A 14,911-nucleotide genomic window follows, 5' to 3' on the forward strand; every position below is an offset into this window, starting at 1 on the left:
CTGCTTTTAGTATAGGACACGGAAATGTATTTGGAGAGAAAACATTTGGAAGTGTTGATCATATGAGAATATATATTGAAGCAGCTGGGTGCATTTATTTAGAATGTCTTCTTTTATTTTAAGATGCAGAGATGAAAATATGGAGAGAGCATTTTAACTAATCACAGAAAAAACATTGGCCCTTAAAATGAGATTGTAGTTTACCAGATATCACTATTACATCCAAAACTTCATTCTCCAAAGCACTGATTTAAATGAGCACTTTAGGCATTATTTTTAAGACTCTTAAAAAAAACAGCTCTTGAATTTATCAAGAGCCAGGGCAGAGCTAACACTGCAGAGCCATATGAGATTCTCTTCTCAAAACTTTTATATAGACTTAACAGTCTCATTTCCGTGTTTTATTGCTCTTGCTTTGGATGGACATGCAGGGAGCAATGATGCATCTGAAGTTTTTAACTGGGAGAACAGACTTGGAGCTGCAGATTGCAGTGGTAGCCATGTCCAGCATGACATTTGCCCCACCTGTATAGGCTGTTTCCTTTTTTAAATTCACACTTGTCCTCAGTTTACTGTCACGTAGCTGTGTATATCAGGGGCATTTCTCTTGAGTCACATCTGAGAAGCCACAATTTGTGTTCAGAACCTTGGAATCAGCCAGGGCTGCCAATATTACCTCCAGTTAACAGTAGGAATTTTGCATGGCAAATCTTTTTTTTAAATGAATAAATTCAGATTCAGTACCCCCAACTAATTACCCCACTAATATCAGTTAAAACAGCTCAAAGGACAAAAGAAGCAACTTTCCTCATGGATGTTGTGGGTTTTCCGGGTTGTATGGCCGTGTTCCAGTAGTATTTTCTCCTGACGTTTCATCTGAGCCCTTCGGGGGAGGGCGGTATAAAAGTGGAATAATAAATAAAAAAATAAATAAATAAATCTGCACAGATTCAGGCGAAATGTCAGAAGAAAATACTACTGGAATATGCTATACAACCTGGAAACCCACAATATCCTTGTGATTCTGGTCATGAAAGCCTTCAACAATACAACTTTCCTTATTCTTATCAGATAAGGACCCAATTTTATTATTTAATATATTGTTATTAAATTGAAATTAAAAAATAAAATATACAAATTATAAAGCAACTTGGATAATGTTTGATATTTGAATTAGTAACAAAAATATTAAATTTCATTACATATCTTCCTTGACTTCCTTACTGAGACTCAAGAGAATCTTTTAAAAAAGTTTATTATAGTTTGCATTTATTCGTTATAAATATCCATAATAATTAGTAACAAAAATTTTCAGCCTAGACAAGTTGATGTATTAAATTGTAAAAGTGAGTTCAGTTCACTATCAGTTAATACAAATGAGTTAAAAGAAAAAACAGAAAAAAACAACTCAACTAAAACTCAGTGTTAAAATGACTAACTTATTAAGTTTACTCAACACATAGATCATATATTTCAGGGGGGAAAACCAAAAACTAGAAGGGATAATCCGTAAAAGGGTAAATATAATTTTTCCTAGTGTTTTTAGTAATAATTTTTACTGGAATTATATACATTGTTCTTAATAATTAATATTTTTATTCTTTTTTCTTTTCTAAGAAATGGTTGAATGTCTTCCAGGTAGCTTCAAATCAATCCAATTGAAAATCTTTCAGCTGGATAGAGAGAATTCTCACATATGGGTAGATGGGTATTTCTCGCATAAATTAGGGAATCCAGCCAGATCTTACAATTCGGTGTGTTCTTATTCTTCCAGGTTTTTGCTATTAAGATTCTTGCCACCGTAGAAAGATACAAAAATAAATTCATGTTATTAGGGGCAGGATTGTTTTGGAAAATTCCCAATAGATAATTTTCAGACAACAATTTTAATCAGCTCTGTTTCCAATTTTTTCTCATGGGTGTTAAAAAACCAGACTTGACAAAAATGAACAAATTGGCTGAGTTGTTCAACAATTAATTCCCCTTTTATAATATATTGATTTTACTGTTTAACAAATTTTAATTTACTTTTGTATGCCAATAAACATATCCAAATTCTATTTATTCACTAAATGTGTTTCTTTTGTATATGTCCTTTAAAAGCAGAGGCAGATGCAATTGGACTAATTATGGCTGACATCGTGAACAATGGTTGACATTGAGAACAATGGATAGAAAAGGAAAGCTATGGCCAAAACCAAAATTTAAAAAGTATCTCAAATTCATCTCATCTGCAAATTTGATTAACATGCCCTCTAATTCATCATCCAAATCATTGATAAATATACTGAATAGAACTGGGCCCAGGAAAGAACCCTGTGGCACCCCATTAGTCACTTCTCTCCAAGATGAAGATGAGCCATTGGTGAGCCCCCTTTGGGTTTGGCCAGTCAACCAATTACAAATCCATCTAATGGTAGCATTGTCTAGCCTACATTTTACTAGCTTGCAAGAATGACATAAGGGACTTTGTCAAAGGCCTTACTGAAGTCAAGGTGTGGTACATTCATTGCATTCCTTTCTCATTCTATCAAAAAAAGAAAAGATTAGTCTGGCATGACTTGTTTTAGAGAAACCAATGTTGATTTTTAGTGATCATGGCATTCTCTTTTTAGTTATCTGCTGTAGATTTTTCCTGGTACTGATGTCACTGGGCAGTAATTATCGGGTCATCTTTTTTCCCTTTTTGAAGATGGAAAAACATTTGCCCTTTTCCAGTCTTCTGGGACTTCTCCTGTTCTCCAGGAATTCTCAAAGACAATTGCAAGTGGTTCTGAGATTACTTCTGCCAGTTCTTTTAATATCCTGGGATGTAGTTCATCGGATCTTGGAGATTTGAGTGAAGTTAAAGTAGCCACGTATTCCTGTACTACCGTATATACTCGTGTATAAGCCGAGTTTTTCAGCCCTGTTTTAAGGCTGAAAAATGCCTCCTCGGCTTATATGTGAGTCACCACTTACCAGCAATCACAAGCCGCTTGTTGCTGCCCTCCCCAGAGGGCAAAGGGGAAACCCCCGCAGCTGGCGGGCTCTTCAGGCCTCTGCCGAGGCTGGGGGTGTGGCCCGGGATGACCTCCGCGCGGCTGCACAAGCCGCTTGTTGCTGCCCTCCTCGGAGGGTGCAGGGGGAACCCCCGAGGCACCATTTTCCATGGGAATCAATGTAAATCCAATTAATTCATTCGAGGCACTCTAAAAAGTGCCTCAAACACATGTTTTTATTGTTTTTATTGTTTTTAACTTCTCTGGCAAACTTGAGCTCATTCTGCATTTTAGCTTCTCTGACTTTCTCCCTACAAGCCTGGGCTATTTGTTTGAATTCCTCTTTGGTGATTTCTCCCTTTTTCCAGTTCTTGTATATGTCCCTTTAAAATCTTAGCTTAATTGAACAGTCTTTAGATATCCATGCTGGTTTCCTTAGATCCTCCCATTTTTCCTTCTCATTGGAAGTGTTTGAAATTGTGCCTTCAACATCTCACTTGTAAGAAACTCCCATCCATCATGCACTCCGTTCCCTTTCAGTATTTTTAACCATGGGATCACACCCACTAGTTTCCTATGTTTACTGAGATCTGCTTTCTTAAAGTCTAGAATGCATGTCTGTCTACATTTGGCATCCCCTTTCCACTGTATAAAAAATTCCAGGAGAACATGATCACTCCCACCTAAGAATCTTACCACTTCCACCCCATTAACCAGATCATCATTGTTGGTTAGGAGCAGATCTAAAATAGTCAATCTCCTTGTTGCCTCTTCCACATTATAAATCATGAAATTGTCTGCAAGGCAAATGAGGAGTTTGTTGGACTTTATAGTCTTGACAGAATGACTCCCAACAAATATCGGGATAAATATCAGGATAAATCTCCCATTACTACTACTTCTCTCCTTTCAGGAAGTTTTGTAATCTGTTCCAGAAAGGCATCATTTAACTCTTCAGTCTGGCTTGGGGGGTCTGTAATAGACCCCCACAATGAAATCACTGCTGTTTCTCTCTCTCTTTTTTACCCCGATGCTCTCAATCTGACTTGCAGGGTTTAAGTCATGCACCTGCTCACAGGTATTATCTCTTTCATGTAATGCTGCTACTCCTTCTTTCCTAGTTGGTCTATATTCTCTGAAACAGGTTTTACCCCTCAATTATTATATTTCAATCATGAGACTCATCCCACCAGGTTTCAGTAATGCCTGTTATATCATATTTGTTATGCCATGTTAGGAATTCAGATTTGTCTTGTTTATTCCCCATGCTTTGTGCATTAGTGTAGAGACATCTTAGGCCAAGGTCATTCCCGCCTGGCTGCTTACTTAAGGGTTATTTCCCTTCCACTGTCTGATACTTGAACTATGTGACAAGTTCTCTCTATAACCTTCGAAGTATTATTTCTAGTACTTGATGTACTCTTGCCCACTTGAATACTGTCTCCTTCCCTGACATAACTCAATTTGAAGCCTTCCTAATCAGGTTTGTGAGCCTTTTAGCAAAAATGTTCCTACCTGTGGCCGTAAGGTGCAACCCATCTCTTGCCAGCAGTCCAAATTAATGAAACTGTAGACCATGGTCTGAGAAGCCAAAACGTTTCTGGCAGCACCACCTGTGAAGCCAATTATTCACATCCACTATTTTTCTTTTCCTCCTTGGGCATGTCTTTCAACTGTGCATCGAGATCCTTCCATTTCCTTCCCAGAACCTCAAAATCGCTTATGATGTTCCAAAGGCTATGTCTTGGATGTGGATCATAAGGAAGGAATAACAGTCAGTAGCCTTGACAAGTCTTGTCAGCCTCTCAGATCAGGCCTTAGATTGAATCACTTGCATAGAGAGCTCAGGACACATAGTGAGGGCCATTGTTCTGAGAGCATCCCTCACAGTGCCAAACAAGCTGCTTCTGAAAATCAGGACCACAGAAGTTGCTTCCTCTGCAGTATAAGGAGAAACAGTCAATGGGAGAAAAAATGTGGAAAACCTGGTATGCACACAGAAATGTCTCAGAATTCATCAACCATTTAATACATTGTGTGTCAACAAACAAAGGTTTGAATTGCCACTGTGTACTTTAGACTGAGAATTGCAACCAGTGATGGTTCCTGTATTTATTTATTTATTTATTTATTAAGCTTTTATACCGCCCCATCCCCGAAGGGCTCTGGGCAGTGTACAGCATATAAAGGAACAATATAAAAACAGTTAAACATTTAAAAGCAGCGATAAAACTAGAAATTTGGTTTACACAGACTCAATAATGTATGGGTGGCGCCCAATATTCCAGATTTAAAATTCCCTCTCCCCTGGGAAGGGAGGCATGGCGAGTCTCATTAGATGGTATGTGGCCTAGATGTCAGGGCCACAGGAAAGAGGGGGGGCACTATTTGCGGACTGGTCTCCGGGTCTCAAAGGCTGGGCGGGAACAGCTCCGCCTTACAGGCTCCCAAGGGAACTCCCAAAGGTCCCGCAGAGGCCTCGGACAGCTGGAGGGAGAGCTGTCTCACCAGGCCGGGGCCAGGGCTGTAAAGGGCCCTGGCCCTGCGGTGTGGAGGCCAGCCGCACCACTGAAGAGGCCAGGGACCACTCAATAGGATTGGCCTCCCCCCGACCGGGAGAGGCCGTGCAGGGAACATATATGGGGTGATGCGGGTCTCCGAAGGTAAATGACGGTCCCAGGCTGCGTAAGGCCTTAAAGGTCAACACCAACACCTTAAAGGTGATCCGGAACTCCACTGGAAGCCAGTGCAGCTGACGCAATACAGGTTGAATATGTTCCCAGGTGGCGCTACCTGTTAACAAGCACGCCGCCGCATGCTGGACCAATTTTAATCTCGGGATCAGACGCAAGGGAAGGCCCGCGTAGAGTGAGTTACAATAGTCTAGCCTGGAGATGACCGTTGCATGGATCACAGTGGCTAGGTCCGTTCGGGAGAGGAAGGGAGCCAGTCGCCGGGCCTGACGAAGATGGAAAAAAGCAGCCCGGGTTGTATGATATGTGTGTGAATATAAAAGACACTTTAAAGAATTAGCAAGCTCTCGCTTTAGGTGTGTGCTTGAGTTATGTTAGATATACATCTAAAACTAACCATAAAACTAGCCCTTGATGCAGGCTGCCCTAGCAATTATAAGATATGTATAACACTGTACAACTCTGCCTCAGAACAGATTCTTTTCTTCCTGCATTCTGCTGATTTTTTCATGATGTGTTCTTTTAAAGGTACAGTTCAATGGATCAAGACGCAGGTTCACATTCTCTATTGCTGCAATCTCATTAATTTTGGAAAGGTTACACTGGTATGACACAACTGCGGAATGTGATTCTGGCTTTCCATTGTGCATTGAGAGCTCAGGGCCTTGGCTAAGGTTTTATGAAAAGAGCTAGCGAGCCATGTCCTGGCACATGCCAGTTTATTATTCAACATTCAATTGAGTCTTTATGTATTAGAAAGAAAGCTTTAAAATAAAATATGAGAGTGCAGTTGGTATTCTTCTTGAACAGGTACAGAATATGTCCCAGTCCATTGAAGTTTTAAACCTACGAACTCAAAGGGATTTCCAGTATGTTTTGAAAATGGAAACACAAATGAAAGGGCTGAAGGCCAAGTTTCGGCAAATTGAAGATGACCGGAAGACTTTAATGACGAAGCATTTCCAAGTAGGTTTGATTTCTTTTATGATAACCTTGAGTGCCTGCCAGAGTCGTATGCCTCTGAGAAACAATGTGTGAATTGCTAAACTGCTGATTTGAAATGCTTGTCATAATGAATCCCCCCTTCCATTCTGATCCTCCCTCTCACTCTGCTGTTTCATTGCGATGGGAAGTGACCATTAACAATAGAGAACTGTCATCACAAAACAGTCCTATTTTCATTGCACCCATGATAAAGTTCCTTGCAGATTTATATGCAGCCAGGGACTTCTGGTGATAAATGAGGCACCCTGGAAAATGAATAATAAAAGAACAAAGACTGATGCCCTTTTAAACTCTGATGACATTTTCTACAATCCAAGATGGGAAAGTATATAAGGCAAGAGATTCATGTCACTTTAATTAGTAACAGTGAGAGGTTTTGTTCATTTGTTTGGGCATCTAGTTTGCTTCCTCTTGCTTAGATATTTGTCAAACAAAGTGAGGCCAATTTTTTGAGAGCAGAGTCTGTGTTTCCCTGGACTGACTCTATTACCATGAGCCATATAGCATGCTGTGGAAACTCATTCCTTAAGTGTACAGGGCTCCGATTGATTGAGATTTGGACTGTGGTGTAAGAAAAAGGGGGTTTCATTCCTCAAGTACTGTTTCCTCAGTCCAAAATGGCTCCCAGGATGATGCAATTTGCCCTGTTGCAGAGCTACACAGGTAACCAGACATCTGGCATATGATTGGTGATATATGAGAATCCAGCCAGGGGAAACAAGACCCTATGCTCCAAAAAAATGGTCTTGAGTAGTTTGGTCCTAAAGTGAGAAATATAACAAGTGCTCAAGTTTTCAGAAACTTTCTGCCATATTGTGTCTCAAAAGCAAAAACATGTGGCATCTAGTTACTTTGGAGGAGGTAGCCACCAAATTGCCAGCTTACCCCCACCCCCCAGCCCCCAGATGGGGACATGGGGCATAGGGTTGCCAGTTCCAGGTTGGGAAAGTCCTGGAGATTTGGGGTGGAGAGTAGGAAAGAAAAGTAATTCAGGGGTTAAATTAGGGTTCCCAAGAGCCAATCGGGAAATTCTTACAATTTCCTGCAAACACTCAGCTGGTTGACAAGAGGAAGCAGGTCAGTGGAAGTGGGGAGGAATGCTGTGTGATGAGATCACTTTTGGTTTGTGTGATGAGATCACTTCTGGTATATTGAGGAACTACTGGCATCACTTGCCTCAAAACTCTAAAGCTTCCAACTCTGTGGTTGCCACAAAATTCTATGGATACCAGAGTTTTGGGGCAAGTGCTTGAGTGTCCCCACCTCTGATACAATTCCAAGTCTTTTGTATCATGCTGGAAGTGACATCATTGTGTGGGGACGTGGATTGCTCATCCCTATTTCCCCTCCCCAAAGCTCCCACCAGTTGCCAGGAGGAATTTGGCAATCCTAGGTATGATGTCCACAAAGTCCATCTTCTAAGCATCTATTTTCTCTAGGGGAACTGATCTCCGTAGTCTGGAGGTTAGATATAATTCCAGGAGATCAGCCACACCTGGAGGTTGGCTTCCCTACTTGGCTACAACCAATGAGAAGCAGATTTGAATGCTGAATTTGAATGCCAATTGTGGGGACCAGCATATAAAGAGAAATTCTAAAGTAATACTCAACCTTTGCTTTCCAGTTTGATTTAGGAACACTATCATTTTCTCCCTAATCTGACTGTTGGGCAGGCCGGTCCTGGTAACAGCTGCAAGGATGAGGCAGGTGTGATTTGTTGAGCACACTATCAGCTTGGTAGTGCAAAGTCACTGCCCTTCGTTGATATAGTTATAAAGGGTTGGGAAGCAAAAGGAAGTCCAGTGTTCTTGAGTCAGGGGACCTTATGGGTACAGAGAGGGAGGCAAACTCACTCAGGCTTACTCTTGGTGCCACCATAGCATCATGTCTAAAAACCACAACAGGTGTCCCAGTTGCCACCTTGATTGTTAAGGTTAGAACAGGTTCTCTATACTCTAGTTTAAGTTCAGCAATAAAACAATAAAAATACAAAATAGGAGACTGCTTTTTGAGAAGTTCCAGATACGGATAACGTAGATATAGCATACACCTGCATTGGGTAGACTTCAGGACTTGATTTCCATTCTGGGTTTCTTATAATTGCTGCCTATGGTAGCAAATTTCTGGTGAGCCATTCGTGTATCTTGTGCTGTCATTACACTGTTCATCAAAAGAACGTAATGCCAGCACCCAGCAGTTCAATACCAGCTGTCAAAAGCAACAGCATGTTCTAACACGGTAACCTTTTAAACACTTGATATTTGGGTTGGCTGGACATACAGATTTCATTTGATACTTCGATCGGCATTTAAGGAAGATTGCAAGCTAATGATATTACTCGGTGATTTAAAAGGTTGGAATAATAGACTAGGCGGTTTTCTGTCAGAACTGTAATCTGTAAGAATTCAGACACTGTACTTCATTCTTAGAGAGAATAGGAGGAGGGGGAAATCAGTAGAGAGCAGCACTTGCTTTGCATACAAAAAGATCTGGTAAAGCTCAGATAGCAGAGCTGGGAAAGACCTCAGCCCCAGGCCTTGAAAAGCTGATGCCAATCAAAAATAGGCAACTTGGCTCAAGATGTGGGATAAGGTAGTTCCATATTGTTCGAAAGAGCAAATCAACCAGCTTGCTTTCTTCTCTGCAGTTTCATCTCTTGCAGTCCTATTTGGTCTTTTTCAAACTATTGCAGACTTGGAACTGTTGCTGTTGAAAAGCTAATGATCCACAGTGCAATCCTAAGCATAGCTGTGTTCTTCTAAATCAAATTACTTCAACAGACCTAAAAGAATGTGACTAGTCAGGATTGCTCCACCAGACTTCCTTTGCTGATATTGGGTCATTCCTGCCTCTTTCAATGTAGGGATGTACCAGCTGCTAATTGCCCCGGTTTTCTTCAAAATGCTGTGGCTGGAAACATTCTTCGCTGCCTGACAATTCCTTCAGCACTATTTGCTGTTTTCTTGTTTAAATGTAAGGTCTTCTTTTCTGGTGATACAGCCATGGCCAACAGGGAACCACGCAGCCCATTATGCAGCCAATGCCTTGTCAGTGCAGTGTTGATATTAAGCTAAATTAAAAAAAAAAAACTCATGCTCAGTAGGTAAACACTCTGGTCATAGTCCATAGATCTACTGCCAAAAAACACCCCCAGGTTGCTTTTGCGCCTTCACTTGATGCTTCTATTTTTTTTCTTTCCTCAACATATGAATAACTGTGCAGGCATACAGAAATGAGCCATGCCAATTGTTCCAAAATACTCTCAGCTGCACCTACGTACCTACACATGTGCAACATGCAACATAAAAGAAAAAGAAAAAGGGACCTCCCTGCAACAGCCGGGCAATAATGAATGTGTTGCTGTAGATCAGTCATACTCACTGCCATGGGGAGAAAATGTGCTTAAGGGACTTTGTACCCTGTGGGGCCCTCTGAGAATCTGCCCACAACCTGCTGGGTGACCTACAACAAAATGGCAGATGGGCGGATTTCCCCTGATGGCGGGGCGTAATGCCCATTGGGCAAGGTGGGCAGCTGCCCAGGGCACCACCTTGTGGGGGGCATCAAAATGCAGGGTTCGTTTTTGGGTATTTTTAGTGGTTTTCAATTTGTGGCCTGCAGGGGGCGCAGTTTTTAGGCTAGCAGCACCAAATTTTCAGTGTATCATCAGGAGACAAGTTTGGTGAGGTTTGGTTCAGGGAGTCCAAAGTTATGGATTCCCAAAGGGGGTGCCCCATCCCCATTATTTTCAATGGGAGCTAATACGAGATCGGGGCTACAGTTTTGAGGGTCCATAACTTTGGCCCCCCTGAACCAAACTGCACCAAACCTGGGGGGGATCATTAGGGAAGTCTCTTGATGAGACCATGAAAGTTTTGAGACTGTGCCTTCAGAAATGTGCCACCCCCCAGCCTGCAACCCCCATTGACAGCAATGCAGAAAACTCAATGCAGAACAAAGATTCTTGGGCAAATTTTTGGGATGTTCCTGCAGGGGGTGTATTTTTGGATGTATCAGCACCACAATTTCAGGATATCATCTGGAGACTGTCATGATGGCACCTTCCAAGTTTGGTGCAGTTTGGTTCAGGGGGTCTAAAGTTATTGGACCCTCAAAAGGATAGCGCCCATCTCCTTAGCAAAGAATGGGGGATGGGGCACCCCCTTTGAGGGTCCATAACTTTGGATCCACTGAACCAAACTGCACTTGGGGGGTAGCATAAGAACAGTCTCCTGATGATACGCTGAAATTTAGGTGCTGATATGTCTAAAAATGCATCCCCTGCAGGCACCAATGTCCTGGTACAAAAAAAATTGGTTATGGTGGAGTGGCCGCCCATTGGGGGGGGGCATCCAACTCAGGTTTTGCCCAGGGCTACAGTTTGCCTCGTTACGCCCCTGAGTTACAGTGAATGGATGGAAGGGAGAGAAATAAAATGTCTCCTGCCTGGCTGTTAGCGCGGGAGCAGTTCCAATCTGGAATTTTGCAAAAGGATCACTGCTTTAATTATTTTCCAAAATCCCAGCTTCAGGGAAATAAAACAAGGCAAAATCATTTTGGGGACAGAACCTGTGTGAAGTCCCCCACCAATAAAACAGTTTGTATTGTGCCCTATACCCATTATATTTGCCCTGTGCAGAATCCACCTTTGAGAGTAGTGAAAGCATAGGGGGAGATTTCAGTCAGAAAAATTCCATGAAGAAAAAAGTGAATCCCGATCTTCCTTCCTCATGAGCAACCCTGATCTGAATTGGTTCCTCACAACACTTCTGTTAGCATTTCAAAATAACTGGGAGGACACATTTTGTTATTTTCTTGTTTAAAACTTTTCTATCCTGGCTCTCTCTTAAAGGAGCCAAGATGGCTGAGGTGATCTTTACTCCTCATTGTCACATCATTCATTCATTCGTTCATTCGTTCATTCAATTTTTAAACCAACCTCCCCCGCAGGGCTTAAGGCAGTGAAAAACAATAATAAAACAGTACATAACACTGATCATAAAAACATAACATAAAACTGCATAAAGCTTTAAAAAATGCAAGGCTGATGATAGATGGAGACACCCAACCCCATGAACTGGAATAGCCTAACACTTGCTTGAGAGCAAATGTGCTCTGAGAGTAGGGTTGCCAACTCTGGAAGGGAAAATTCCTAGAGATTTGGAAGGTAGAGCCTAGAGAAGGCAGCGTTTGGAAAGGGGAGGGAGCTCAGTAGGGTATAATGCCACAGAGTCCTCTCTCCAAAGCAGCCATTTGCTCCAGGGAAACTGATCTCTATTGTGTGGAAATCAAATGTAATTCTAGATCTCAAGGCCCCTCCTAGAAGGTGGCAAGATTATCTGAGAGCTGAGATAAATTTCTATCATTCTATCCTTTTGCTTATGCAAAAGCCATAAAAGCATATTGAAGCCAACACTGAAAAGAATCACTTTGACTTATGTAGTCATAGCACTGTAATCATAAATTAAGATCTGTGGAACAGAAAGAGGATTTAATACCCATTTGGAAAGGTCTGTGTGAGTTTATGGTGCTGTGTCTAATAAAACACTCCCTCAACTCATCCTTTCCAAACCACTTTTATTTAAAGATTTCTGGGCATCGACACACAATGAAATTTTGCTCATGAGTATAAAATTATATCTGAAAGCTGCAAAGGGAACTCCAGTTACTCTAATGCGTTTATAGTAATAACATTTCTGCATATAATTTTAAAATGCAATTTCCATCTGCTTAAATTAGCTATGTGTAAAACATACTTTGTGGCACTGGTGACAGATTTTTTCCTCTTCCTCAGTGAATATTTCCCATGTGATTTTTTTTAAAAAAAAAACCTTCATTAAAGTGGTAAATAAAATTAATTTAAATAGACCTTTATTAAAAGGATGTCAATACTATTATCATTATTACAAAATATAGCCAAGTTTCTAAAAAAATTTAAAGAATACTCCTCAAGAAGTACAAATTACAATAACTGTTCATTTCTCTCTCAGTCATACGCATAGGCTCCTACCATATTAAATGGCACTTGCTTATTAGAGCTACTTTAGCAGTGTATCATAATGGGACGTAATTTGTTGTTTTATTGTAAATAAACACAGAACTACATACATCTCTTTGCCAGTCCATGAAGACAGAGCATTTGAAATTAGAATAATTTATATCTGATTTTAGTCGGGTGATCGACATTGCAATCCTACGCAGTGTTGTGCCTTTCTTTCTACAGCATTTGAAGTAGATGGACTTAAACGGGTGTGCTGAAGATTTTATGGTGTATTGGAGTCAGTTCAAGTGTTCTAAAGGAATGGCTTTATGGATTGTGACAACATTTATCTGCCTTTTCTTGCCTCTCCAAGGTCCCTTACGCATGGGCCAATAAACATGGGTGTAGGATGGTTGAAAAAAAACATTTTTGGGGGGGACTTCACACAGATTCTGCCCCTAAAATGAATCTGCCCCGTGCTACTTCCCCCAAACCAGGTTTTTTAAGAATCGTATTACTAGCAAGTCTTTTAAGAAGTCCCAGGTTACAGCCACTCGCAAACGAACAGCCGGGCAGGAGATGCTTTATTCGCCTTTGTTTTCCTTTTTTTATTTTGCAACTTGCATCTGCATAGCTATGCAGATGCAGATAGTCATATCGTGAGAAATGTGCATGCTTGCATAGCTATGCATCGGTAGGAAGTAAATTTTAAAAAATAGCCGTGTCTCCATGCAAAGGCACAACAGCAACCCGGATTGTTTCCGTGGGCTCCAATTACTGCCTGCATGGATACATGTGAACACAAAAACGGGAAAACAGGTTACTTTATCCCAACTGCAAACCATCATACATTTGCTGTGCAGAACAGTCCCAAGTGAACTGCTATTTCCATTTGCTGTCTAACTACTGGAGCACTATGATCTTTTTCAATCAAGGGACTTATAAAATTCTTCATGATTCCCATAAGAGAAATGTCAGTAGTTTTTATAAAAGTTTTTCTTTCTTTCCTTGAAAAGTGTTTTTCCACAGCAGAAACCTCCAGATTTACCACTGCTTTAGATGAAACCTTCTGCCAAGTTAGGAATGTGTGGACTGAGAAATGTTACCAGTATAACCCAAGTTCTGTTTTGCTACCATTGCAATTTCTCACAATCTCAGTTACTTGGGAATCTCCACATTCACCATGAAATTTGACATCCAGCAAATTTGTGTGACAAGTTCATTAACTAGCTTCCTTGCTACTTCTGCTTTTCATCCTCCTTTAAATCTTAGTAAAATTACAAATGCTATAGTTGGCTGAGATCTGAAAGGGATGTTGATAGGATTAACTGTGTTATAGGGGAAAAAACATGATTTTCAAGAAACAGTGTGTCCTGTCATTTTTTTTCCATTGGGCTTAAGTTCCCTGAGAGTTTGTATTGGCAATGTCCATGAGAACCTTTGAAAACTCTTTGACAGTACTTATACTGATAAGTCTGACTTTTAAGGTATGAGCTCTCAAGAGTCAAAACTGTCTGATGAAGGGAGCTTTGAGTCCTGAAAGCTCATATCTTAAAAATCTTGTTGGTCTGTAAGGTACTACTGGATAGAAATCTAGCTTTTGTAATGCAAGCCAATTTGGCTTTCCCCTGAAACTAATTGGTTTGTTATATTGGAATCCATTGGGATTTAAAAAAAACACCTCCTGCTGATCTGAGTTATAATTAGCTTTTCTAAGAAGAATCAAACCTTAGGACTGGATCGTAGATCCTACAAACTGTGTGTTGAATGGTGCTCATGGAATCATATCAAATACTCACACCTTCCTCTCTCCCCAGAAGTCCCCTGTGATCCTTCTAAAAGGCATTGCTGGGGATCAGGGGATTGTCATGATCAAAGAGGTAATGCCATGAAAGGGGGGCTGCAGGAAAAAAGAGAAATTGCTTTTTTCCCCTCAGTGGAGCTTCTGCTGTAAGAATGAAAGATAGATGAGTTCACCTGATTCTTCCTCATTTCACATGGTCCCCCATGCTGCCTAGATTTTTTGATCCCCAGAAATTTTTTGGGGGGGGGGAGGTGACAAGAAGAGTGCTGAGGAAAGGTGATGAAAGATCCACTTCTGTGACTGATGCTCACAGAATCAATCCATAGTTTTCAGCACAGTGAAATGTACAAAGCAGAGAATGAATGGACATACTTCTTCAGGGTTTCATTTTGAAAGCAGAGTAAAATAAAAAAGATGATAATTTATTAATTCATATAGCCTTACAGAT

At 40.8% G+C, this 14,911-nt stretch overlaps 1 protein-coding gene across 2 annotated transcripts in view; it reads left to right on the forward strand.

Moving 5' to 3' along the window:
• The window catches only part of OLFM3 (olfactomedin 3), a 199,406-nt gene that overhangs the window by 167,429 nt on the left and 17,066 nt on the right, over window positions 1-14,911 (forward strand). For both annotated transcript variants that reach the window (XM_048497146.1, XM_048497145.1), the window contains exon 3: window positions 6,485-6,640. In XM_048497146.1, the coding sequence (XP_048353103.1) occupies window positions 6,485-6,640 (156 nt within the window). The remainder of the gene's footprint in view (window positions 1-6,484; window positions 6,641-14,911) is intronic.

The sequence above is a fragment of the Sphaerodactylus townsendi genome, linkage group LG05 (genome assembly GCF_021028975.2).
Source record: "Sphaerodactylus townsendi isolate TG3544 linkage group LG05, MPM_Stown_v2.3, whole genome shotgun sequence".
Taxonomy (NCBI): domain Eukaryota; kingdom Metazoa; phylum Chordata; class Lepidosauria; order Squamata; family Sphaerodactylidae; genus Sphaerodactylus; species Sphaerodactylus townsendi.